The sequence below is a fragment of the Castor canadensis genome, chromosome 14 (assembly GCF_047511655.1).
Source record: "Castor canadensis chromosome 14, mCasCan1.hap1v2, whole genome shotgun sequence".
NCBI classification, from domain to species: Eukaryota; Metazoa; Chordata; class Mammalia; order Rodentia; family Castoridae; genus Castor; species Castor canadensis.
Window position 1 is genome coordinate 26,542,119 of NC_133399.1, and position 27,470 is coordinate 26,569,588.

The 27,470-nt window shown below is 50.7% G+C and overlaps 1 protein-coding gene across 3 annotated transcripts; it reads left to right on the forward strand.

The window, feature by feature from the left end:
* Positions 1-73: 73 nt before the first annotated feature.
* LOC109693168 (sphingosine 1-phosphate receptor 2) lies at positions 74-23,319 on the forward strand. Of its 3 annotated transcripts, none has more exons than XR_002213015.2 (3): positions 74-371; positions 639-788; positions 5,297-5,531. XR_002213015.2 is itself a non-coding variant. In XM_074054095.1 (3 exons), the coding sequence occupies exon 3, from the start codon at positions 20,974-20,976 to the stop codon at positions 22,030-22,032; it is 1,059 nt and encodes a 352-aa protein (XP_073910196.1). In that variant the 5' UTR covers positions 76-371; positions 639-788; positions 20,932-20,973; the 3' UTR covers positions 22,033-23,319. The 3 variants fall into 3 exon arrangements, 2 of the variants coding, with proteins under 2 accessions (XP_073910196.1, XP_020029885.1); XM_074054095.1 differs by lacking the exon at positions 5,297-5,531 and adding an exon at positions 20,932-23,319 and having other exon boundaries at positions 76-371; XM_020174296.2 differs by lacking the exons at positions 74-371; positions 639-788; positions 5,297-5,531 and adding exons at positions 15,111-15,250; positions 20,932-23,319.
* The last annotated feature ends 4,151 nt before the right edge of the window (positions 23,320-27,470 follow it).

Sequence of the window (27,470 nt, forward strand, 5' to 3'; positions counted from 1 at the left end):
ACGTGAAGTCTGAATGAATGACCCACCCATGGCTGGGCGGGCACCTAAGGGAATACGGCCAATAAACGTTAAACTTTTTATAGACCACGCCCTCTAGCCTTAAGTTTTCCTGTATCCAATTTCTTTCCTCCCTTCCTCCCTCCCTTCCTTTTCTCCTCTCTTCCCCTGCCCTCCTTCCTCCCTTCCTTTTTTCCTTCCTTCCTTCCTTCCTCCCTCCCTCCCTTCCTTCCTTCCTTTTTTAATCTCTTCTCCTTTTCTTCCTTTCTTTTCCAGACAAGCTCCCTAGCCTGGGCTGGCCTTCAATGCCTCAGTCTTCTGAGTGCTGGGATTACTGACGTGCAACACCACGCCTGGCTGTATCAGTATCATTGGTTCGTTTGTTCTTTGGTTTAAATGCAGCCCAAAGCCTTCAGTACTGGATCTGCCTGCATAGGTCCCCCAGGGCAGGGCTATGCCCCTCTGGAACCCCTGAGCTCAGTTCTGTGTTGCCCCCACCTCTAGGCCAGGGTGCTGGCCCCTCTCACACCCTCCAGGGCTCTCCGAGGAGAGACCACGGATTTCAGATCGCTTCCCCGTGAGGCCTCGCAGCAATAATCCAAATGGTCATTTTTACGTCATGTTCTCTTCTCGACCTCTAGAGGGCGCCACGACCCCAAACCGGACCAGGGCTGTCCACTGGAGGCCAGTGCGGTGGACTAAGTGGCCTCAGCTTCTTCATCTGGAAAGTGGGGACGTTATGGGATTTCCATACAATGATGAAGATAAAACATCGCATGCCCCCGCACCAGGTGAAGACTCAGTAAGCAACATTAGTATGAGTACGAAAGGGGATTTGTGTCATCAAAGAGAAACAGCCCAAACACTTCAGGGGGGTGGACCCTGCAGGGTTTAAATACCGTGCTAAAGAGGTGGGCTTTTAGCCAGACGCTGGCGGGTCACACCTGTAATCCTAGCTACTTGGGAGACTGAGATCAGGAGGCTAGAGTTTCAAGTCCAGCCTGGGCAAATAGTTCGTGATACCCCATTTCCAAAATAACCAGAGCAAAATGGACTGGAGGTGTGGCTCAAGTAGTAGAACACCTGCTTTGCAAGTGCAAAGCCCTGAGTTCAAACCCCAGTCCCACAGAGAAAAAAAGGGCTTTTTGTTTGCAAAGGTTATATATTTTGTGAGGTTTTATTTTACAAAATATTAATACAAATTTACAATAGGGGTTCCATCCTCAGCTCCACCAGGAAAAAAAGTTGTTCCTTCTATCTGAAAAGCAGAAGACAAAATGTACAATGAGATAGCAGGAATTTTTTTTTTAAGTTTGCAGTGCTGGAGATCAACCCAGGACTAGGCAAGTGGTGTACCCCTGAGCTACACCCCAGCCCCGCCCCCGACCCCACAACTGTATATGGAACCTGCTATCTACCTTCTATCTCCCATCCAATCTCCTCCCCAACCTCTGGTAACCACTATTTTACTCTATTCCCATGAAACCATTTTTTTTGCAGCTTCCTCATGAGTGAGAACATGTGATACTTGTCTTTCTGTGCCTGTCTTATTTCATGTACGGTGTCCTCCAGTTCCATTCATGTTGCTGCAAAAGACAGGGTTTTATTTTTTATGGTTGAATAATATTCCACTGTATATATAGACTACAATTTTGTTTTCTTGCAGCGCTGGCACTCAAACCCAGGGCCTTGCAAATGCTTGGCAAGCACTACACCACCAAGCTGCAAGCCTGTCCTACACCAGATCACCTTGGATGGTTCCGTATGTTAGCTGTTGTGAAGAGTGCCACAATACACATGACAGGGTAGATATCTTTCTTTTGGCAGCACTGGGGTTTGAACTCAGAGCCTCACACTTGCCAGGCAGGTGCTCTCCCATTTAAGCCATGCTCCCAGCCCTTTTTTGCTCTAGTTAGCTTTTAGATAGAGTGTTACTAACTTTTGGCCTGGGCTGCTCTTGAACTCTTATTCTCCTATTTCCACCTCCTAATTAGTTGGGATTACAGCCGTCAGCCACCACACCCAGCAAAAATATCTGCTTGACATACTGATTTTACTTCCTTTGGTGATATACCCAGGAGTGGGATAGCTGGATCATATGGTTGTTCTATTTTTAGTGTTTTGAGGAACCTCCATTTTGATTTCCATAATAGCTAAATAGTTTGCAGTCTCTGTGTATGAGTTTCCCTTTCTCTGCACCCTTTTTTTTTTTTTTTGGCTTTTTGCTTATAGCCACTTTAATTGGGCCAAAATAACTTCTTATTGTGGCTTTCATTTGCATTTCCCTGATGATGAGTGGTACTGAGCACCTTTCCACATACTTGTTTGGCCATTTACTTCTCAATTTTAAAAGGTCTTTTACTCCTTTATTCTGTAAGATTTTGTTGTTGTGGTGGGTTTTTTTGTTTTGTTTTTTGCAACAGTCTCACTATGTAGCCCATGCTAGCCTCAAATTCTGGATCTTCCTGCCACAGCCTCCTGAGGACTGGGCTCAGAGGAGTGCACCACCATGCCTGGCTTGGCTTAGTGTTTTGTTTGCTTGTTTTGAAGGGACTGGGGTTTGAACGCAGGGCTTTGCACTTGCAAAGCAGGCTCTGTACTTCTTGAGTCACACCTCCAGTTCATTTCGCTCGGGTTAATTTGGAGATGGGATCTTGAGAACTATTTTCCCTGAATGGTCTTGAATCTCAATCCTCCTGATCTCTGCCTCCCAGGTGGTTATGATTACAGGCATGCCACTGGCACCCAGCTGCCTACCCTACTTTGTAGCATTTTATTTATTCATTTGGTGTTTTTAGTGGTTGTTCACACACTTGGTAAAGAAAATTTCAAACCAAGCACTGTGGCTCATATCTGTAATCCTAGCTACTCAGGAGGCAGAGATCAGGAGGATCATGGTTGGAAGCCAGCCAGGGCAAATAGTTCATGAGATGCTATCTTGAAAAATACCCAACACAGAAAAGGGCTGGTGGAGTGGCTCAAGGTGTAAGCCCTGAATTCAAACCCCAGTACTGCAAAAAATAAATAAATAAATAAATAAAGCAAAAAGGACTGGAGGTGTGGCTCACATGGCGAGCCTGAGGCCAATTGCTTTAAGTGGGGTGGGGAGGGGGCTGAAGAGAGACGGTGGGGGCAATGTAAATAATGTATAATATAAGTGTAATTGGAATTGTCACTATGACTCCTCCTCATATAAAGAATATATCCTAATAAGAAATATATAAGAATAATAATAAAAAAGGAAAGCATGAGGCCCTGACCTCAAACCCCAGTACTGCAAAAAAAAAAAAAGATAACTAGAACTCTGTCCCCTCCAATGTGTGTCCTCTGGCCCCCCCAATTCTCCCCCAGAAGCCACCACCACAAACAGCTGTGTGTCTCCTTACCAGAACCAGTTCTGAGCTTACAGGCAGATTTCTAAATTTACCAGGTGCCAGGAGTTTAGCTTTTCTGTGATAAACAATGGCTTAGCACTGAATTGCTTAATGATTTATTAGACACCTACTGTGTACTGCTAGTTTGAGATGCTCCTAATCAGTACAGATAGATGGCTGGGGGACCAGGGTGGGGGAGGGGGGTCAGCACAGTCCAAGGGGCTCATGGGAGGAACCTCTATGAAGGGGGGCGGGGGCTTCCCTGGGCTGTAATCTGAGAGGTTTTTTGTTTTGTTTTTGTGTGGCACTAAAAACTCAAGGCCTACATCTTGAGCCATTCCACCCTCCACCAGCCCTGTTTTGTGTTCAGCTAATCTGCATTCAGCTAATCTGAGAGCTTTTTTGACAATTGAGGATCTTTCAGGACTCTCCAACCCTGGCAGTACTGGGGATGGCACAAACCATGGTAGGCAAGTGCTTTACCTCTGAACCATGACCCCAGACCAGGGTCTAGCAGGACTTTGGCCTGAGGATAAAGTGTGCACCAGGTCAAGGGAATGGACAGTTTCACAGGCCTAGAATGGGGCAGGTCTGGTTGGGGGTGAGGGGTTTGGCTGGACTTCGCTGACCATTACTTGCTTTTCTCATTGGTTGTCATTTATGCCAGTCCTACCCCAGGGCCTTTGCATTGCTGTTCCTACTGCTTGCAACATACCTTTCCCAGGTTTCTGCATGGCTGGCTCCCTCACCTCCTTGGATTCTTTGCTCACGACTGTAATCCTAGCAACTTTGGAAGCTGACATTGGGGGGATCAAGGTTCAAGACCAGCTCAGGCAAATAGTTTGTAAGAGCCCATCTCCAAAATAACCAGATCAGCTGGGCGACAGTGGTTCATGCCTGTAATCCTAGCTACTGAAGAGGCAGAGATCAGGATGACTGAGGTTCGAAGCCAGCAGGGGGGAAAACAGTTTGAAAGACCCTATCTTGAAAGTATGCATCATTAAAAGGCCTGGCGGAGTGGCTCAAGGTGAAGGCCCTGAGTTCAAAAAAAAAAAAAAAATATATATATATATATATATATATATATATAGTAATAAAAAATAAAATAAAATAGCAGTCTCAACCCTGGCTCTTTTAATGCCTCTATTCTGCCCCCTTTTTTTGTTTGTTTTGGTGCTGAGGATGGAAGCCAGGGCCTTGTCCATGCTAAGTACAAACTTTATTACGAGCTATGCCCTATTTTCTTCCATCAGTATTTTATTTTCTAACATCCTATATAATTTCCTAGAGACTTTTTTGAGGTAGTGTCCACTATGTAGCCCAGGCTGGCTCCAAACTCATAATCCTCTTGCCTCTGCCTCCTGAGTTCTGAGATTACAGGCGTGCCCCACCACACTCAGCTCTCTTTTATCTTAATTTTTATTGGAACCCAGGGCCTCTCGAATGCTAGGCAAGTGCCGTACCATCAAACTTTACCCTTCCTTGTTTCCTGCTGCAGCCTCAGCATTCAGCATGGTGCCGAACACCAGTAGTGCTCAGTAAATGCTTCTTGCATGAATTCCTTCATTCTTCATCTTGTTGCAGGATCCTGGGTTCCAAAGTCCCTATCCCTCTGAAGACACTGGGCACATAAGATGTCCATATATGATTTTTTTTTTACTTGATTTGTCACATAGACAGAGGGACAAATCCAGGAGCTGCCACTCATTGAGTGGATGTCCTTGGGCAAGAGGTAAACTCTTGGGTGCTGTGGCCTCCTAATCTGTCCATTTGGTACACACAAACCTCCTCTACTGAGCTGTGTCGAGGATGGGAGGCCTCTGGCTTCCACCCTTGCTCCTCATGGTGACTCCATCCCTGCTCCAGTTTGTAAACACCTGAGTCTGTAAACAGCTGAGTTAGATCCTGTCCTGTTTCTCTTACAGCAAAAGCCAAAGTCCTCATTGTGCCCCAGAAGGCTCCAGCCACTCCAGCTTCTGCCAATCACCTTGCAACCTCAGGCCCTTTGCACTGCCTGGATCACTTCTGCTCCCAACTCCTCCCCCACTCCAACTCTGCATGCCTTCTCTAAAATCCCCCTTTCCTACCCCACAAGCCTCATCCCCCTTCCCTGTTTCATTTATCTCTAAAATTTTCACAACATGCTAACAAAAAATGAAACTGTTTTGATTTTGTTTTTATGGCTCCGGAGATCAAACCCAGGGTCTCATGCATGCTAGGCAAGCACTCTACCACTGAGCCACACCCCCAGACTCTTGTGTGTGTGTTCCTGTGCTGGGTTTAGAACCCAGGGCCTTATGAATGGTAGGCAAACACTCTACCACTGAGCTACATCCCAGCCCCTTCCCTTCCGTTTTGCTGTGTAGCCCAGACTGGTCTTCAAGCCACGATTCTCCTTCCTCTGCTTCCTGAGAACTGGGATTACAGGTTTGAAGTCCCACGTCCAGCCTTGACCCGTTTCTCGGGTCTCCATCACTAGAACATTAGCTCCTTCAGGACAGAGGTCTTTGTTTCTTTCTTTCTTTTGATATTTTTGGCAGCACTGGTGTTTGAACTCAGGGTCTTGTCTTAGCTGGTGAGGCTTGAGCCACTCCACCAGCCTTTCTTTTGTGATGGGTTTTTTCGACATAGGGTCTCATGAACTATTTGCTCAGGGCTGTCTTCTAACCATAATCCTCCTGATCTCTGCCTTCTGAGTAGCTGGAATTATAGGTGTGAGCCACTTAACCTGGCTTGATTATAAATCTTAAAAAAGGAGGCGATGACTGCAAGACCTGCACACAGACAGTTTAAAAGTTTGACCATTTTGGCTGGAGCTTGGGTGGAGGTTCAAGGTCTAGGCAACCAGCCATCTCCTGTGAATCAAAGACTTAATTGCAGGTGACCTCTGACCCTGGGGATGTGGGCCCAGAGAGGGCCTTTGGCAGCTGTGGATAGCCCAGCAATTTGGAGGGTGCACACTGGAAGCTGGAGGAGCCCCCACATCCAGCCTTGCCTAGCTCCCTGAATCCCTTCACAAAGCCCAGAGCTCCGGGCAGGATAATGGGGGATCAGCCTCCAGCTAGGAGGTGCAGAGCATGGGTGCAGGAGACAGTCCCCCACCCCCATCAACCGCCCGAGCACCTGCTGCCGGTTTGTTTTTGGCTCAGTTTGTGGGTAACTGCCAAACCCCTAGAGGGGAGAGTGTCCCTCTCCTGGAATCCCTCCAGCCTTGGGGGTGGGGCTCATTTGCATATGCATCGCCATTGGCCACCCGGGCTTATTTGCATGGGAATTTCCATTGGCTGCAGTTCCCTGGGCAACCACAATTATTGTGGGGGAGGTGGCAGGGAGGATAGAACAAGCCTGGAGCCCTGCAGGTGTTGGCAGCAGTAGAACCCCTGGGCAAGTCACATCTGGCCTCTGGGTCTCAGTTTCCTCCTCTGTAAAATGGGGGTAAAATTGCCCATTCTATGCATGCTTTTTTTTTTTTTTCCCCTTTGCTGTGCTGGGGATGGAACCCAGGGCCCTGCACATGCCAGACCAGGGCTCTGCCACTGAGCCGCACCCCTAGCCTGTTTGTAGGCTTTGTGGCAGGATTAAACTTGCCTACCCTCACATCATCTGTGCGTGGCTGGGGGTTCACCTTGTAACACGTCCCTTACCTGATGACTCTGGTCAGATTTAACCACTGGGAGGCCAGAGGATGAAAGCAACCAAGGTGTTCTCCCCACCTACTTCTGGCAGCATCTCCCATCCCACATGATCTCACATTATGCCAGTTTTCATAATGATTTAGTTATCTGCAGTACTGGGGTTTGAACTCAGGACCTCACGCTTGCTAGGCGGCCACTCCACCAGCCCTTTTTTGTGATGAATATTTTTGAGATAGGGTCTCACAAAGTATTTGCCTGGGCTGGCTTCAAAACACGATCCTCCTGATCTCTGCCTCCTGAGTAGCTAGGATTACAGGTGTGAGCCACCAGTGTCTGGCTGCTTTGGTTATTTTTAAATAGGGTTTATGCCCAGACTGGCCTGGACTGCAAATCCCCCTGCTTAGTCTTCCTGCATAGGTAGGATGGCAGGTGTATGACACCATGTTCAGCTTTTATTGGTTGAGATGGGGTCTGAGAGTTTTTTTTGCCAGGGCAGCATTGAGCCTCAATTCTACCAAACTCAGCCTCCTTAGTAACAAGGATTACAGGTGTGATCCATAGCATCCAACTCATTTATTTTTGTAACAGGGTCTTGAACCCGCTATTCTGCTTCCCTCACCCAAGTGCTGTGAGTCTAGACGTCCATCACTGTGCCCAGCCTGGTTTTCAAATACTGTCAGTATCCTCTGGTTTCTTATCTGTGTAGCCAATCCCTGTATTAAATACCCTCTGTTTGAAATTGTTCTCCGATGAGGCCCTGAAAGAAGCACGGCTGCCCTTAGGGTTTCTTGCGCAATCTGATTTTTAATTTGGATGCTTTAAAATTGTTGTTAGTTTTTAATACGACAAAGTCTTTCCTTTTAAGTACACAGTGGCCCAAGTTTCCACAGACATAAGCACTGTCACAATCAAGATGTAAAATGGTTCCACTACCAAAAAGTCCCTGTGCCCTTCTGTCGTCAACCCCCGCTCCATCCCCCAAGCCTTGGCAACCACGGATCTGTTCTCTCCCTATCATTTTGTTTTGGTTTTTTGTTTTTGTTTTTGTTTTGTTTTTTTGCATTTTCTAGAACATTCTAAAAATGGAATCACACAGTTGTAGCCTTGGTGTTTGGCTTTTTTTCCCCTCCTTGCAATGCACTTGATTTTCATCCATTCTGTTACGGATAATGTGACCCTTGCCTTTTTTTTCTTTTCTTTTTTTTGGTGGCATTGGGGTTTGAATTCAGGGCCTCACACTTGCTAGGCAGCCACTCTACTGCTTGAGCCACTCCACCAACTTATTTGTGATGGGTTTTTTTGAGGTAAGAGCTGGCTTTGAACCTTAGTCCTGATCTCTGCCTCCTGAGTAGCTAGGATTTCAGGTGTGAGCCACTGGCACCCAGCTCTGTATTTGGTTTTTCAGACAGGGTCTCACTATGTAGCCCAGGCTGGCCTTGAACTCCCCCATCCTCCTGCCTCCACCTCCTGAGTGCTGTGAGTGCCGTGAGCCACCATGCCTTGCTGATGTGTTAATAGTTTTCACATGCTTAGGACAGTGACCATGCCTTCAACACGTGTCAGCTGTTATCTTGGGGCAGAGGTGGGAGGGGCTGCTGGGGACTGGGCTTCCCCTCCTCTCTGCATATGCTTCCTTGGGCACAAGAGCAATCCCACCCTTCCCTCAGGCTTCTAGGACCCAGAGGCCACAGCTGGTGCAGACGTGGCAGAGGCTGGCCTCCCTTAGGGGCCTCCCCTCCGATCCCTCCCCCTGTGCAGCGTGGCTGAAAGTAGGCTTCACGCCCATGGCCAGCTAGACTGATCTCAAGCTGCCAAGAGCAGCATCTGGAAGGCCTCTCTGCAGCCTGGGGCCCCTTCCCCCAGGCCTGGGGCGACCATGAAAAAGTTCTCTCCAAGCAGTTCCTCCTGCTGAAAGCCAGGGGTGATTTGCAGAAATATGCGGGGTGGGGATGGCATTGGAAGTCAGAGGGTTGCTCTCACCTGCATTGTGGACATTCCATATTTCGCCATTGTCCAGTTGTCCACCCTTCAATTCCAAGCCCCTGGGACCATGGCCAGGGATTGTGTCATGAGACCGATGGGAACACAGGATGAACAAGAGCACAGGGAGCCAGGGATACTAAATTAAGAGGAGCCAGCCATTTCAAATCCCACCATTCCCATGTGCCACTGTGTATTAGACTTGTTTGTTTGTTTGTTTTCATTACTATAACAAAGTACCTGAGTCAAGGTAACTTTTAAAGAAAAGGGGTTCTGCTTGGTTCATAGTATTGTCCAAGGCCAAGGGACAACACTTGGTGATGGCCTCGGGTTTTTTTGTTTTGTTTTGCTTTTTGTGGTACTGAGGTTTGAACTCAGCACCTCACACTTGCTAAACAGATGTTTTACCATTTGAGCCACTCTGCCAGCTCTATGTTGGGTATTTTCAATTTAGGGTCTCACAAACTATTTTTCCCAGGCTGGCCTCGAACTGTGGTCTTCCCGATCTCTGCCTCCTCAGTAGCTAGGATTATAGGTGTGAGCCACAGGCGCCTGGCTGGTAGTAGCCTTCTTGCTGGCAGATGTCCAGAACATGCAGGGCATTGCCCGGTGTGAGGCGGTGTGTCGTGTCTGTGTGTCTCTTCTGGTCCTCCTTCCTCTTCTTGTTTTTCCTGGTGCTGGAGATCACGCCTCATGCATGCTGGCTAGGTGCTCTGCCATTCAGTTACACCCTCTCCCTCAGCATGCCTGCCACTGCTGCTGGTTTTCTTCTTCTTCTTCTTCTTCTTCTTTTGTAGTACTGGTGTTTGAACTCAGGACCTTGGGCTTGCTGGGAAGGTGCTCTGCAGCCACATGTCCAGCCCTTTTTGCTTTAGATTATTTTTCAAATAAGGTGTTACTTTTTTTTTTTAATTTCCTTTAGTCATAGGTGCATACAATGATTGGGTCATTACTCCCCCTTTCCCCTGCCCCCTCCCTTACCCCCCACCCCCTAAAGTGTTAACTTTTTGTCCCCACTGGGCCTCAGAGCAGGATCCTCCTACCTCTGTCTCTCACACAGCTGGGCTCACAGTCACGGCCACCATACTCTGCTTGTTTTGTTGAGATGGGGTCTCTAAAACTCTGCCAGGGCTGGCCTGGAACCACGATCCTCCTGATCTCCACTCTGAATTGTTTGAGATTACAGGCAAACATTACCATACCTGGCTCAGCTCGCCTTGTCTTATAAAATCACTGGGATTCAATCTTGGGGGCTCCACCCTGATGACCTTATCTAATCCTAGTCACCATGCTGAGGCCCCACCTCTAGACACCACAGCAGATTAAATACCTACTCTTAAATTTCAACTCAGCTGGGCCCCAGTGGCTCACTCGTATAATCCTAGCTACTCAGGAGGCAGAGATCAGGAGGATCAAGGTTCGAGGCCAGCCAGGGAAAATAGTTCTGGAGATCGTATCTCAAAGATACCCAACACAAAAAAGGGCTGGTGAAGTGGCTCAAGTGGTAGAATGCCTGCTGGGCAAGCATGAGGCCCCTAGTTCATATCCCAAAAAGGAAAAATTCAACTCATTAAGTGTCAGGGGACACACTCAAGCCACTCAGTTTTCCTCATCTTTAAAATGGGTTGATAATATTAATCCTTGGATTGTGAGGGTTCACAGAGCCTCACCCAGCATTCAGTCCTGGTGGCGTGAGCATTAGATATTATATGGATGACTCCTTCATTAGTGGAAGTACTCCAAGCTTGTCCGAGCACTTTCTTGTCCTCTATTTCCCCTTCTGGGAGCTCTCCAAGAAAAAAAAAAGTTCTATTTCCTTCCTCCTCAGCCGTTCCCTCACTCAGGAGGGCCCCCCAGGTCAGGGCCCAGCTGTCCCTCTGACCTCCTTAGACCATCAGGAAGTCAGGCCTCAGGTGCCTTCCAGGTGACCTGAAGGAGACCTCGTGTTGCCTGAGGCTGCCAAGAGGCGGAAGTTGCATGTTGGCCCGTCTGCGTTCCCCCTAGGGACATCACCTTTGTCTGTTCCCCTGGCAGACAGCCGGATATGTCTGCGGCCCTGACATCAACCCCACCCCCATGTCAGTGGGGAGATGGCAAATTGCTGAGCCAGCCCAAGCAAGACAAGGTCGGGGGGGGCACTTCCTCCCCTCCCACCTTCAGGTCCCCACACAGCTCTGATATTTCCGCTTCTATAGCCAAGGAGAGGACCCAGTTGTTTTTTTTTTTTTCTTTTCTTTTCTTTTTCACCTCCTCCCCTGTGGGTTGAACATCTGGCTTCTGGAAGGTGTCCTTGGTGACACATCTCTAATGGTGGAGGAGGAGGCAGAGAGGTTTTGCCGAGGTCCAAGTGAACCCCAAGGTGTGGACTAGAACCCAGTTGACACTGAAATCTAGCTCAGCAAAAGGAGTGAAGTCTAGAATGATCAGTCGCTAACCTCCTTATCTCCCCTTCAAAGCTCCTTATTCAGGCTGGGTGCCTGTGGCTCATGCCTGTAATCCTAGCTACTCGGGAAGCAGAGACCAGGAAGATCACGGTTCAAAGCCAGCCCAGGCAAATAGTTCAACACAGCATTATCTCCAAAATACCCATCACAGAAAAAAGGATGGTGGAGTGGCTCAAGGTGTATGCCCTGAGTTCAAGCCTAAAACAACTCCAGTGTTTGGACCCTCTGTCTCCTCCTTCAGACTGTCAGGTTTTTATTTTCTTTTTGTAGTATTGGGGATGGAATTCAGGACCTTGCCTATACTAGGAAAGTGCTAGTCTTTTTTAAAATTTTTGATATAAGGTCTCACAGTACCTCTGGGCAGCTAGACTCGATTTTTTTTTTTTTTTGGCAGCACTAGACTTTGAACTCAGGGCTTCAGGCTTGCTAGGCAGGTGCTCTACCACTTGAACCACTCCATCAGCCCTGTTTTATGATGGGTGTTTTCAAGATAGGGTCTCACAAACTATCTGCCAGTATTGACTTGGAACTTGGTCCTCCAATCTCTGCTAGAATTGTAGCTGTGAGCCACCATTGCCTGGCAGCCTCGACTTGTGATCCTCCTGCCTCTACCTCCAGAATAGCTGGGATTATAGACGTGAGCTGCCATGCCTAGCAATATTCATTTCCTTATTGATTATTTTTGTGGTGCTGGGAATCAAATTCAGGGGTTTGGGCAGCTAAGTGCACACTCTACCATTCAGCTACACCCCAACTCCTTTACTGATAATTTAAATACGTTTCTTAATATAAATTGAAGCTGCATATGTTGAATGAGGATATTGTTGTGCTCATTAACCGTGTGATTGTGGTGGAGAGGGAGCTCAGTGGTAGAGCCCTTAGAACATGGAGGCCCTGGGTTTCATCCCAGCACCAAACAAAACAAAACAAAACAAAAAACACCCTGAAACAGTTAGTTATTAATTTTTTAATATTAATTATTATTATGAGTAATTTTGCAACTAGAAGTCTGGAAACTTGTTAACTTTTATCTCTCAAGTCTGTAAATTTTTTGGGTTGGTAATACAAGCTAAAACTTTTAAACAGTTCCCCAGGGCACCTGGTGGAAAGCAAGCCCCCTTTTACCTTATTTCCCTGTCCACAGCTCCTGTCCCTGAGGGTAACGACTGTGACGAGTTGTCTCATACCTTTCCCTGGAGATAACCCATAAGTCCACATGCAAATGTGTACATATTTATACAGCTCAGAAATGCAGACAAGTCATGCGTATCTGTCCACATTTTTTTTTTTTTGCAGTAGTGGGGTTTGAACTACACCTTGAGCCACTCCACCAGCTCTTATTTATGATGGGTTTTTTCAAGATAGGGTCTCTCCAACTAATTGCGGCGCTGGCTTGAACCTCAATCCTGATCTCTTTCCTCCTGAGTAGCTGGGATTACAAGTGTGAGCCACTGGCAACTGTCTGATTATTTATTTATTTATTTATTTATTTATTTATTTATTTTACGGGCCTGGTGTTTGAACTCAGGGCTTCACTCTGTACCACTTGAGCCACAGCTCCAGTCCATTTTGGTTGTTTTGGAGATGGGGTCTTAGGGGTCTCTTGAACTATTTGCCTGGGCTGCCCTAGACCCCACTACCCTCCTGATCTCAGCCTCCCAAGGAGCCAGGATTATAGGTGTGAGCCACAAGCACCCAGCTCAATTGAATAAGTTGAAGATGGCTTCCCATCAGTGCACAGAAAACTATTCCTTTTTTTTTTTTTTTTTTTGTCCAGTACTAGGGTTTGAATTGAGGGTCTGGCACTTGCTAGGCAGGTACTCTACCACTTGAGCCACTCCACCAGCCCTCTTTTCTTTCGATATTTTTTGAATAGGGTCTTGCTGTTCCTGTTCAGGTAAGCCTGGACTACAGTCCTCCTATTTATGCTTCTGCATAGCTGGGATGACAGGCATGTGTCACCACACCCAGCTTTTTATTGGTTGAGATGGGGTCTCGAGAACTTTTTGCCCAGGCTGGCTTGGAACTGCAATCCTCCTGGTCTCTGCCTCTGGAGTAGCTGGGATTACATAAATGAAGCACCATGCCCAGGCCCATTTTAATTTTGAATGGTCATCAATGTCTCCATTGGTATTTTCTTATTCCTTTTGCTTTGAGCCACTCTATACTAAGGTACTGTGTACCTCGACTGTAACTTGCCACTCCCTCTGTTTTATTAGTTACACTGTGTGAGTATCAAGCAGCCTTAGTTTCTTTAATTTATTGTTGGAATAGGACATGTATGCACACGTTGCAAAAGTCAAAAAGTAGAAAGAATTCAGAGAATGAAAGCAGAGTGGCCTTCTTCTCATCCCTCTCTCATCTCTTTATTCCTTATCCAGGAAATAGACCAGTTTCTTGTTTCTGCACTGTCATGGATACAGAACTTCAGCTCCACTGGGTTTTGGCCATTTTAATACCTGATATGTTCCAGTCTTTAGTGTCTGGAACAGAGTAGGTGCTTAGTTGGGCCAATGAACACCTAAACAGATAATGTGTACATTTGCACAAATGGTACTTTTTTTTTTTTTAATTTTCTTCTTCAGTGCTGAGGATGGAACCCAGGGCCTTGTGCCTTAGCTAAGCAAGGTCTGTATCACCAAGCTACATCCCCAGCTCCTGTACCCTGTGAAAAAAATTAAAGGCCTACCCAAGCAGCAGTGGCTCCAACCTATAATCCTAGCCACTTGGGAGGCTGAGATCCAGAGGACTGAGGTTCGAGACCAGCCTGGGCAGATAGTTCTTGAGACCCCCCCATCTCCAAAATAAGCAGCAGAATGAAACGGAGGTGTAGCTCTAGTGGTAGAGTGCCTGCTTTACAAGCATAAAGCCCTGAGTTCAAACCCCAGTACCTCCAAAAAAAATGAAAAGTGCTAAGGGCTCACTTGTCAAGTCCCTGGTTTTACACACACACACACACACACACACACACACACACACACACACACACACGTAAATGAAATGAAAGCGATTTTCATTTCTGCATTCAGGCACACAGAAGTGCCCAGGAAAAGCTGGAGGAAGGGAAAGGGAGAGTGCACCACCATGTGCCACTTCACTTCCAAGGCAGTGAGGCAGGGCAGCGGTCTACAGAGACAGGCAGGACACACTGTGCCTCCAGTCTCCTAGGAAATAAAGGTAGAGAGTGAATTCTGCCCGCCACATCAAAGCAAAGCACGCCTGAGTTTGGGACGAGGTGGGGTACTCTGTAGCAACTGGATGAATGGACTCAGCAGACCCAGAATGCCTGTTTGCTGCGCTGACACACAGTAGGTGCTTCGTGGCTCCTTGGTGATAAGTAAAGGCGACCCCAGGCTCTCCTCCAATTCCAGGTCCTCCCAGGGTTGAGCCTTGAAGACAGTTGTTTCAGGTTGACGCCACCTGGCGAGGCTGACTATGACGTCACGGGGTGCGTGACGTCACGCGCCGGCGGGTTCTCACGGGTAGGGGCTGGGAGGGGCGGGCCAGAGGCGTGGGGGGGGGCGGACAAAGGGGCCCTGCGCGCGGGCCCTGTTGGTCCCCGGCGCGTCCCGGCTGGCTGGCCGGTCACATCTGGAATTCATTGCAGCCGCCTCCGGAAAGGGGAGGAGAGGAGGGCGGGGTGAGCGGGGCGGGTGGGGGGGTGCGAGGCGGCGGCTCTCCCCGCCCCCTTCTGTCCCGGTCCCCAACCCGGGACGCTGCCGAGCCCGGCAAGCAGCCCCAGCCCTAGCCACGGCCGCCCCGGGGACACAGACGCCAAGGCCCCTCTGGCCAGGGCAGGGACCCGGGCCGGCTTAGCCAGGTGAGCGCGCATGGCGAAAGCGGGGTGGGGGGGGGGACAGAAAAGGCGGGCCGGGTCCCCTGAGGCTGCGGGATCGGAGCCGGGGGGCCCAGCCAGCGACCGGGGGAACAAGCAGGCATGCACGCGCCGCCCGGGTTCATGCTGCACGGAGGGGTTGGGCACCGTGCGCCCTCCCCACGACCCCAGGCGGCCCCAGATGACTCGGCCGCGAACCCCCAAGACTGCGCTCCCCGCCTTCCGCGGGGCAGGAAGTTGGCGCCGGAGAGAAGGCGAAATCCGAGCGCTTTCGGTGGAGACTTTGGGAGGCAGGACGGTGTTTCCAAGGACCCGGGTTTTGGGGAATGTGTTTGGGGGGGAGGGGTACTGTACCCCTCCTGGCTGTTTGGAGCTGGGCCAAGGAGAAAGGTGCTAAGCACAGCAGAGGCTCCAAGCGAAGGGGCGGTGTCCCCCGGGGAGGTCAGTCGCCCACCACCGGCGCAGCTAGCTTTCTGCCTCAGTTTCCCGGAGTTGTCCTCTAGTGTCTCCTCTAGTCCCCCTTCGGGGGCGTGGCTTAGTTCTGGAAGAAATGGGAGAGTGACTGCGTGCCTCGGTCACCTTCTCTCCCCTCTGGCGCAGGGTTGGGGCGTGGGTGAAGACACGCGTGGCGTGCACTCCATGTAGTTCCCGACACCTCAGAGCGTCCGCACCTGGCCCCCTTCTCCGGCGCGGGTTGACTCACCCGGGGATTTCCACTCCCTCCCCCGTCTCTGCCATTGTCAGACGCTCCAGGCGCTACTCGCTGAGTCCACGGTCCCCCCGCGTGGCGCGGCACGGGTGGAGCAGTTGCTGCAGCCAGGGTTTCCTCCCTTTCCCAGTCCTCCGGGGACCTGGAGGCGGGGCTCCTGGCGGGATCGAGGGGAGTCGCCCACCCCTACTGGGAGGTGTGGGGGTCCCGCGCGTGTGGCAGTCTCGGGAGAGAGAAGGCGCCGCCCCAGCGCCCAGCGAGTGTGGATACCGCGCATTCCTCGGCCAGATAAGGAGGCCGAGAGCGCGCCGCCGGGCGGGGGCGGGTCCAGCTGCCGTCTCTATGGAGACCCTCTGGGCTTCTCCGGGTGGTAATGGTTGGGGGGACTTGATGTGGCACCCAGGCGTCTCCAGCCCGTTTTGCTCTTGCTTGGGCCTGGACTGCACTTAGAAGTCTCCACCCTCGAGTTGGTTCGTTCGTTCATTCATTCATTCATCAACTCCACTCCTGAGTGTCTTCTTTGCACTATCCTTGGAGGGGCTGTGAATGAACTTGATCGCTAACCTCCAGGCAACTCACATGGTACTCTGGAAGCTAGACAGAAAACAAAATAATTTCTGACGGTGGCAACTGTTGTGAGAATAAAGCAAGATACTGTGATAGAAAGGGTTTTAGTAAGGCTGCTACTGTAGACTGCTGGTCGGGGGAGGTCTTTCTGAGAAAGTGACAAAAGCAATGGACACCTGAGAGATGAGGAGACCCTCATTCAAGGATTTTAGGGGATGAATGTAACCAGGTAGAACAGGAGCAAAGGCTCTGAGATAGAGACCCGGATGGCCCATGAATTGCTAGTGTGGTTAAGGTGGTTTATCCCTGGGGGAGAGTGGGAGGAGTGTAGATGAGCTGGAGTTACACCACTGGGGCCCTAGGGAGCCATAGAAGATTGTGGAGCTGGGCCATGACAGAGGTTAAAACATGAGTTAAACAGCTCTCCCTGACTGATTGGTGGAGAATGGCAATGTATGTGGGGGGGGGGGGGCGGGGGGGAGACTGTGACCAGAAGGAAACTAAAAGAAAGAGAAGGTGAGGAAGGGATGCTCTTGGTAGGGGGTGTGGGCATCTGTGGGTGACCAGTGGGAACCATGAGGATGGGGTCTGCCTCTCTGGAACTGAAAGAGGGTGGAGGGGATCCTGGAAGCCACTGAGTCTTTCTTCAGCCCAACAGTCACATCTAGGTCTATCTTCCCTTCCCTCTGTTTTTTTTTTTTTTTTTTCCCCGGTGCTGGGGACCGAACTCAGGGCCTTACACTTGCCAGGCAAGCGCTCTTCCACTGAGCTAAATCTCCAACCCCTCTTCCCTTCCCTCTGAACCTTGTCCCTTGTCCTTCTTGTTCTATTTCAGGCCTGGACATTCCATCTCCAGTTCTGAATGCAGTGGCATCTTCCTGGGTGTCTGAGAGGGAGTGGGGACTGCTCTGGTGGATGTGAGCAAGAGACAGGCTCTGCATTTAGCTAGGCCTGGGAGTTTGGCACGAGGGAGAGGGAGCAGGCAGGACTGTCCTGTATTCCTCCTGGAAGTGACTTTTCTGCCAACGTCAACCCTTGGGCCCTGCTTCCTCTTTCTAGAAAGCTCTAACCTGCCTAGGCTCCCCCACCTTAGGAAGGTTTTAGTGGGGAAGATGAGACTAGGAGACAGTGCAGGCCTCAGTTTTCCTTTTCTAACCAGAGCTGCCCTTCCCTGCAGAGGCCTAGCTTCCTGGGTCTGCAGAGCAGGGCAGTAGTACCCTCTGTCTTCTTCCCCAGGGAAGAAGTCAGACTTTCTGGTCAGTCCCTGGGGTGTGTGGGTTGCACACATTTCTTATTTCTCCAGGAAGTGGCTGTAAATCTTTCTCTTCCAGACTGCAGCCCCCATGGGTGGCTGAAGGAACACACCCTGGGGCTTCTTGCCCACGAGTGAGCCTGCTTCTCAGGCTTGCGAGGGGGGGGGAACTTGACTCTCAATTATGAACCCCAGGCGGGGCCCAGCAGGTCAGGGCAGCCTGGGGGCGACTGATGGGGTGACCCAGCGGTCAGGCCGCGGTTCAAACTGCCCCACAGGGACAATCACACAGCGTTAACTCGATGGTCGGAAAGAACCAAGCTCCAGCACGCTGCACATAGAGCGCCCCCATTTGTACCAATCAGAGGCTGAGGATGGGCCGTTCTCGCCAATAGGCAAATCGCTCAGTGCCCTGGGATTGAAAATGAGCCAATCAGGGCACGGGCTGTTTCCGGTCCGACGGCTGGTCTGCTAAGGCCACGGCCCTGAGCTTGCCTGTGACCCGCTGCAGCGGGCAGAGGGCATCGGGGCGCCCGGGGCCTTGTCCGGCAGGGAAACAAGGGACCTCTGTGTGGCGATCAGGGCGGGGCAGCCGTCCCCGAGGACATGTACAAGCTCTTCTCTGTTCCCAAACTAGGACGGATGTCCCTCTGCCCAGGGGGAGCAGCTGCCTCTGTAGGGCTGGAGGCCAGGATGCCCCTCCATGGGGGCGTCCGGGAAGTGAGATGGCTAAGCGACCCCGGACGCCCCCCATCACTCCTAGGCTCACAAGGAACCAGCCTAACCGGCCTTTTCTGGAATGACGCTTTGGCTCACACATGTGGTCCAGGCGTGTTTCCAGGGCCAGGGGCGGACTCCTAGCTGTCCCCCCTTGCTCCTCCATTTGGCTAAGGGCTGGAGTTTCCTCCCTGTTCCCCTCATGAAAGGCAGGCACTATCCTGGCTTCTCTAAGAAGCCCCCTACCCCACCCCAAGCTGGCCACGCTGTGCGGGTCTCATCCTCCCTGCCCACACAGGCCTCCTCCTGCCCCTTCCCCCACGGCTCAGTTTTCTTTGAAAGGAGGGGTGGGTGACTCAGGCTTTCATGAAAACAAATACCTTCTCCCCTCCCTGCATGGCTGCACGCCTCCTCACAGCTCACATGACTTAGCAGCTGCCCCATCTTCCAAGCCAGGACCTCCCAGAGGGGTCTCTGGTGACCTCTCCCCACCCCATCCCAACATCTCCCCCTCAGCCAGCCTTCCCAACACCGGATATGAGTAGGACTCTACCCTGTTTGTTTCAGGGGCCTCACACATCTGGATTTCATCCTTGCTGGGAAGGGGGTGCAAGCGCCCTGCCTACCCTCGGGGACCCTCTGTCCCAGGGCAGGGCTGGATGGTGCTGATGAGAACAGACTGTTGAGAAATGCACTTAGTTGGCTTAGTCAGCATGCTTTCAAAACATGGGGTGGGGTGGGGGCCTGGCTCAAGTGGTAGAGTGCCAATCTAGAAGTGTGAGGCTGTGAGTTCAAACCCCAGTACCACCATCAAAAAAAAAAAAAGGGGGGGGAGGGGTAGAGGACACCCAGCCTGGATCACTGTGTTTGCTGGAAAGAGGGAAGCTAATACCATTAGCTAATACTTGTTGAGTGCTAATTGTGCCTTGTGGTCTTTATTTTATTTTGGAGCTGGGGTCTTGCTCTGTTGCCCAGGCTGGTCTTGAAGTGCTAGGTTCAGCCATTCTCGTACTCAGACTCTTAAGTGCTGGGATTACAGATGCACACCATCTTCCTGGCTTTATGCATTCTTTAAAATGAATTTCCCATCGTCCCTGTGAAGGTTGCTCTCTTGTACCCATTGCACAGATGAGGCTGTTGAGGCAATGAGGCTGACTGTTGTTGAAGGACTTGCCTGATGTGTCAGAGTTGGAGAGGGAGTGAACTTATCTGCATTGACCCCAAGGTCTATGTGCTTGAAGATAGTGTGACTCTGGCATGCCTGAACCTCAGGGCCGCCCTGGTGTCTCCCCAAGTTCTTATCTTTGGGAGGACCCATGGCCTCTAGGCTTAGACACAGCCTGAAATCTGGGCAGTGGTAGTAATGAGCAGGATCTGGTGGTATCAGTGACAAGAAATCTCACTGACCTCTGGTCACCAGGTGGCATGAAGCCTGAGGCTCCTGTGTGTTCAAGAAGAGGACAGATTAGCTGGGCACTGGTAGCTCACAACTGTAATCCTAGCTACTTGAGAGGCTGAGATTGGGAGGATCAAGGTTCAAGGCCAGCCCAGGCAAATAGTTCCAGAGACCCCCATCTCCAAAATAACCAGAGCAAAATGGACTGGAGGTGTGGCTCAAGCAGTAGAGCACCTGCTTTGTGAGTGGGAAGCCCAGAGTTCAAACCCCAGTCCCACCAAAAAAAGAGACCCTCCAGGCCCTACCTAAAGCTTGTTCTCTGGGTAGGTGAGCTAAGTTTTTTGGAACCCAGGGTGTATTCCACTTACCATGCTTATCTTTGTTCCCTTGACTTTTCTTTTTTTTTTTGGTGGTACTGGGGCTTGAACTCAGGGCTACACCTTGAGCCACTCCACCAGCCCTTTTTTGTGATGGGTTTTTTTGACACTGGGTCTCATGAACTTTTTGCCCAGGCTGGCTTCGGACCTCGATCCTCCTGATCTCTGCCTCCTAAGTAGCTAGGATTACAGGCGTGAGCCACTGGCGCCCGGCTTCCCTCGATTTTTTAAAAATGTATTGCTATTTTGAGACAGGGTCTTTCTCTATACCCCAGGCTGGCCTGGAACTCTCTATGTAGCCCAAGCTGGCTTCCAACTTACCATCCTCCCGCCTCAGTCTCCCCAGTGCTGGGCTTACAGGTGTGCACCACCTCGCCCTGCTGTTCCTTTGGAAGAGAATGTTGAGAGTTTATGGAAGCCGTGGAGCCAGTTTCTCTGGCCCTGCCACTCGCTAGCTTAGAGGCTTTGGGAAAGTGAATTGACCTCTGTGACAGCCAATCTGTCAAATGGAAATGATGCCGACTTCATGTGGGCATTCAGCCGGGAGTCACAGAGTCTGAACTTGAACCTCCACTCTGCAAGGTCACAGCCCAAGCAGCAGCCATGATTCTGACCTCTTGTCTGTCTGTCTGTCTCTCTTCTCTGCAGTTCTGACAGCCTCATGGCCCCAGCCGGCCACTGAGCCCCACCATGGGCGGCTTGTACTCTGAGTACCTCAATTCCAACAAGGTGTTGGAACACTACAATTATACCAAGGAGACACTGGACACGCAGGAGACGCCCTCCCGCCAGGTGGCCTCGGCCTTCATCATCGTCCTCTGCTGTGCCATCGTGATCGAGAACCTGCTGGTGCTCATCGCGGTGGCGAGGAACAGCAAGTTCCACTCGGCCATGTACCTGTTCCTAGGCAACCTGGCCGCCTCGGATCTGCTGGCGGGCATGGCCTTTGTCGCCAATACCTTGCTCTCTGGCCCTGTCACGTTGCATTTGACACCTTTACAGTGGTTTGCCCGCGAGGGCTCCGCCTTCATCACCCTCTCAGCGTCTGTCTTCAGCCTCCTGGCCATCGCCATCGAGCGGCACGTGGCCATTGCCAAGGTCAAACTGTATGGCAGCGATAAGAGCTGTCGCATGCTTCTGCTTATCGGAGCCTCATGGCTCATCTCGCTGGTCCTGGGGGGACTGCCCATCCTTGGCTGGAACTGCCTGGGCCACCTGGAGGCCTGTTCCACCGTCCTGCCCCTCTACGCCAAGCACTACGTGCTGTGTGTGGTGACCATCTTTTCTGTCATCTTACTAGCCATTGTCGCTCTGTACATCCGAATCTACTGTGTGGTCCGCTCAAGCCATGCCGACCTGGCTGGCCCGCAGACGCTGGCCCTGCTCAAGACGGTCACCATCGTGCTGGGCGTCTTCATCGCCTGCTGGCTTCCTGCTTTCAGCGTTCTCCTCTTAGACTACGCCTGTCCCGTGCGGTCCTGCCCCGTCCTCTACAAAGCCCATTACTTTTTTGCCTTCGCGACTCTCAACTCGCTGCTCAACCCTGTCATCTACACGTGGCGCAGTCGGGACCTTCGGAGGGAAGTGCTGCGACCCCTGCAGTGCTGGCGACGTGGGGCCGGGGGACCAGGACAGCGGGATGGGACACCAGGACACCGGCTCCTGCCCCTTCGCAGTTCCAGCTCGCTGGAGAGAGGCACTCACATGCCCACGTCCCCCACGTTTCTGGAGGGCAACACAGTGGTCTAAAGGAGGATAGACCTATAACCAGGCCACCAAGAGCTGCGTGGAGGGGAGGCACTGGGTGACCTCAGACAGAGACGAGGGGCCACCAAGCAACAAGATGTCCCCACCCCCACAGACCTGTGTGGAACTGAAAATAGTTCCCAGCCAGGGTGGCCAGTGGAGGCACTGACCAGCCAGATGGCATTGCTGCAATGTGGGGAGTGTGAGGACCTTTAAAGGGTGACAGTTGGCAGGCAATCAGACCGGGAGCAGTTTACCCCCTGGTACAAAGGATTTCTACATTGTCCTGTCTGACCGTCCATCCTGCCCCTCCCCTCTGTGAATTTATCCCACCTGCCACCTTCTCTGGACAGCCTCAGGCCATGTCTTTGGAACCACTGTCCTCAGGGGACTGGAGGCTTCCTTCCTGTCCCTCCCAGGCTCAAATCCACAGCTTCCCCAAACTTCATCAGTCCCCCCACTTTGGCTACTTCTTCCCTTTCCTCTCCTATGCCCAGAAAGGAAGCCACGGGGTGGAGATGGGGAAGGGGGGGTGGCCGATCCCCATTCCCCATTCTCAGACTTCATTGGACTGTTGCACTATTTGGGGCACGGAAAAAATGGCCAAAGGCTGGAAAAACTTGTTTGCGGGGGGCTAAGGAGGGCTTTGGGACCTCCCCAGTGGGGCCGGGTAACACTTGAGAAAATCCTGGGGGAGATGTATGCTCATGGTGGCACTCCCACCCCCAAAACCAGCCCAGCTCTACACCTTCCTCCCCAGTCCCTCCCAGGGTCCCCTCAGGCAGGGCAGCCTTGAGCTCTCTGCAAGTTGTCTTGAACAGAGCATGGGGGTGGGATGCCAGGGACATTTCCTGGGGACGCTCTCCTGTCACCTGCCCCAGAAGGACTTTACTAAATCCTGTGGATAGATGGAAAGGCTGTTGCGGTACAAACTATATTTATGTGTGTCTGTGTGTGCAAGAGTGTGGTGTCTGTGACCTCCTCCCTGCCATGATCCCCACCTACTCCGTCTCCTCCTGTGTCCTTGTCTATGTTGAAGCTGCCAAACATGGGTGTGGGGGGCCCGGCTCTTCCCAGACTCCTTTGGAATTACTGGCTTATGTCTCCACGGAGAGAGAAAAACCTCACGCCTCAAAATAATTTCTTGTGAACGCAAAGGCTGGGAGAGGGGGGCTTTGGGGGGCAAAGAGCCAATAGGGGGCTCATCTCCCCTCATATAGCTTCCCAGATGCCCCCCTCCCTGCCCCACACCAGACACCCAGACCTGGGCTAATAAATGGTTCGATTTCTCTTTGTGGTAGTGGTTATGTCTTTGGGGTATAGGTCGCTGCTCTCTGAGAGTGACCATGGCTGGGCCAGGTGGGGCGGGGGAGGGTGACCACTGCCCAGGCAACTCAGTCTTTGCCAGCTTTCCCAAATTCCCTCCTCCCCACCAACACACACCCTGAGCTGGGACTGCAGTAGCTTCGGGGAAAACAAGTGTCAACCTTGACCTTTTCCCCTAGGTAGCTATCCATACTGTCCAGCCCTTCCCAGTGATTCATTAAGCCTGGGGCCTCCTTGCTTTCCTTCAAAGAGACAGCCTGGCGGTTGGTGACTGGGCCTTTCTCTATCCCAGGTACATGCTGGAGAGGTGGTCTCAGGGGGACACAACAGGCCCTCTAAGACTTTGTGTCCCCCAAAGGTGACCTTCATCAAACCCTTTCCAGGCATAAAGATTTGACTCATCAGGAGGTAGGAGCTGTTATAAACTCTTACGGAAATGTAGGTTCAGAGAGGTTAAGCAAGTCGCTCAGGATTGCACAGCTGCTAGTCAGGGAAGTGCCTATCTGAATTTGGACTCAGTGGGCTAAGTCCAGATCCTACAGCTGGGCTGAAGAAAGACCCCTCAACCCCCTCCTTGCCATGGAAAGGGGGGCCACAGCCTCACTCAGAGCAAGCCCAGATGGGGTGCAGCTGGGGGTGGGTTGCCAGCCGGGCTCAGATGATGACACGCCATTGCCTGGAGGTAGGGGCCCCAATGGCTCTTTTAGAGGCAGGTGTTGAATATGGTTGGGGGTCTCCCTGAGCTGGAATCCCACCTGACACCCAGCTTACTGGACAGCCAGCTAGAGAGGAGACAGGCAGAGGCCTGGGGCCTGCAACCCTAGTGGAATTTCCCTCCTCTCTAAGGAAACCTGAGCACCAGCTGTGATGGGGGTGGGGCAGTGAGTTGGGAAAGGGCCACAGGCCAGGCCAGAGTTCATGAATTTTTTTTTTTCTTTTGCGGTACTGGGGTTTGAACTCAGGGTCTAAGCCTTGAGCCACTCCACCAGTCCTTTTTTGTGATGGGTTTTTTCCGAGATAGAGTCTCAAGAACTATTTTGCCCTAGCTGGCTTTGAACCTCCATCCTCCTGACCTCTGCCTTCTGAATAGCTAGGATTACAGGCTTGAGCCATCAGCACCCGGTTCAGTCCATGAATTTTCCCCAAATACCCACATGCTACCTTCATCTCCTCCTTCAGTTCTTGCCACCTCCTCAGAGAAGCCCACCCCGACCACTCCCTTTCCTCTCCAGCCTCTTATCTACTTATCACCTGGTAGTAAATTATATATCACTGCTCTGACTCCCATTAAGATAGGAGAAATTTAAAGATACGACTTTTCTTGTCTTTCTTGTCTTATCCATTTGTCTCTAGTATCTTAAAACAGTACTTGGGAGGTTGGTGGGGGGGTGCGTATCTCAGTGGTAGAACACTTGCCTAGCATTCACCTGGCTCTGGTTTGATTCCCAGCACTGCCAGAAAAAAAAAAAAATTCTTGGCATGTTCCCACCCTAGGGCCTTTGCACCCGCTGCTTGCTCTCTTCTCTGCCAGAATGCTCACGCACAGTAGATGCGCCATCAATGTCCGTTAAGTGAACAAAAGCAAAAGCAAATGATGGTCATTTTGGTGAATGTTAAGTACTCACTAGGGGCTGGAGGTGTAGCTTAGTAGTAGAGTTGAGTACTTAGCCTGTGAGAGATCCTGGGTTCCAGCCCCAGCACTATTAAAAAAAAAAAAAGTATCAGGAAGAAAATTAGTAGGAGAGCATCAGTTTTTGGGTCAGGGTTATTTTAGATAACAAGGACAGAGACCCCTGGGACAAGTTACACCCCACATTCGTTGCATAGTCCTTTGGAGATAAGCTAATTATAACAGTAAAAACTAAGTGTCAGGCCTATTGGGAACACTTTGCATCTATGAACTCATGAGATCCTTAAATAACCTTATAGAGTAGGCTCCATAATGTCAGCTTTTTGATGGGTAAGGAAACTGAAGCACAGAAAGCCCAAGGAAGCCACCCAAGGCCAAGTTGCATGTAAGAGGAGGGGCCCAGATTTGAACTTAGGCAATCCTTAAACACCTTCACCATGGCAGGGTGTGGTGTTACATGCCTGTAATCCCAGCTACTCAGGAAGTGGAGGTAGGAGGATCTCGTACCAAAGCCAACACAGAGAAAAGGTGCAAGACTGTATCTAGAAAGACTACAAAAAGCTGGTGGAGTGGCTCAAGTGGTAGAACACCTGCCTAACAAGTGCAAGGCCCTAAGGTCAAACCCCAGTACAAAAAAAAAAAAAAAAAGGAAGGAAGAACTACAAAAAAGCAAGGGGCTGGTGGGATTGTGGTTCAATCAGTAGCAAATGCTACACTCAGTACCAATGTTCACATCTGATCCTGTCTATCCTGATCTGAAGATCCCATTTGCTGATTTGTCCTAAATCTCAGAACTTTGAATTACACGGAGGATCCTGGATAGAACGGAGCAAACCACAGGAAGCACAAAGTAATTTCACTTTTCCTTAAAAGGAGGCCTGTTGGCCATCAGGGAACACTGAGCTCAGCTGGAAGCTCCTGCAGGCGGAGGTTCAGACTAAGTGGGGCTGGGCTGACCCCAGCACCATGCCTTTCCCACCAAACTCCCCCGATCATTTAATGCATGCTCAAAAAATGGCTTTCATCATTACGTTATCAGTACCGCAACTCATCTTGGGCTCGGGAGGTAGCTCAGTGGTAGAGCGCTTGCCTAGCTAGCATGCACGAGACTCGGAGTTCCAGCCTCAGCACTGAGAACAAAAGGAGAAAAAACCCAAGTGGGCGCCAGTGACTCATGTCTATAACCCTAGCTACTTGGGAGGCTGAGATCAGGAGGATCAAGACTCGAGGCCAGCCAGGGCAAATACTTGGTGAGACTCCATCTCCACAATAACCAGAGCCAAATGGACTGGAGGTGTGGCTCAAGCAGTAGGAGCACCTGCTTTGCAAGTGTGAAGCCCTGAGTTCAAACTCCAGTCCCACAAAAAAAAAAAAAAAAATCCCATGGTCCTCTGACCACATTTTGAGAAACAGTGTAGACGCCATAATCCACACAGTTGGTCCACAAACGATTGAGATGTGGTTAGCACAAGGGAAACACAGAATTTTAAGTTTTATTTGATTTAAATTAATTTAAAGTAGTCATGTGTAGTCATTTACTACAGTATTGGGTTTTATTTTTATTTTTGTGGCGGCAGGACTCAAACCCAGGGCCTTGAGCGTGCTATGCAAGCGTTCTACCTCTGAGCCACATCCCCAGCTCCTTGGATGGCGTAATTCTAGTTCTGTATTTCTGCTTCAGCTGCCTCTTCATGGTCTGTCACACAAAACTCTGCAAGTGCTACTGCTATTACGATTATCAGTGCTCTTCCACTCGAGCCACACTCCCAGACCTTAATTTTTCAGGTAGGATCTCTACCACCTACCCACCCATCCGTCCATCCACCCACCCATCCTCCACTCACCCATCCATCCATCCACCCATCTGCCCAGCCCCTCACCTTCCCATCCATTCATTCATCCAAATAATTCAATGAATTTCCTGAGGACAAGGCACTCTTTTACATAACCTCAATAAAACTATCAAAAGTAGGAAGCTAGGACCCTAATCAGCTTTCCTCAATTATGTCATTACAGACGGGTCCTTGGAGGGTTTGCTGCGCTGAGTGATCTCTTTAAGCAGAACACTGTCTGCTCCTTTGTCTTTCCTGACCTTGACATTTGGGAAAGAGTCAGGGACTTGCTGAATGTCCATGAATTTGGGATTGTCTGATGTTCCCTCACTACTCGATCGTGCATTTTCAGAGGGAAGATCTCAGAAGTCACACTGCGTCCTCTCACCTGGCCACAATTATTCCCGTCACCCAGCAGTGTTAATTTCGATCACTTAGAGTTTCCAGCACCGGAAAAGTCACTTTTGTTTGATCACTTGGCTGAGGCGGTATCGGCAGGTTTCTCCACTTTAAAGTTCTTACTTACTTCCCCTTTTGTAATTGTTAAGTAGCTGGGGGGGGAGGTATTTTGAGACCGCCAATATCCTATTATTCATCAGACTTTCACTTTCAGTACTACATCTATTCTTATCTGCGGCAATTATCACTCATGG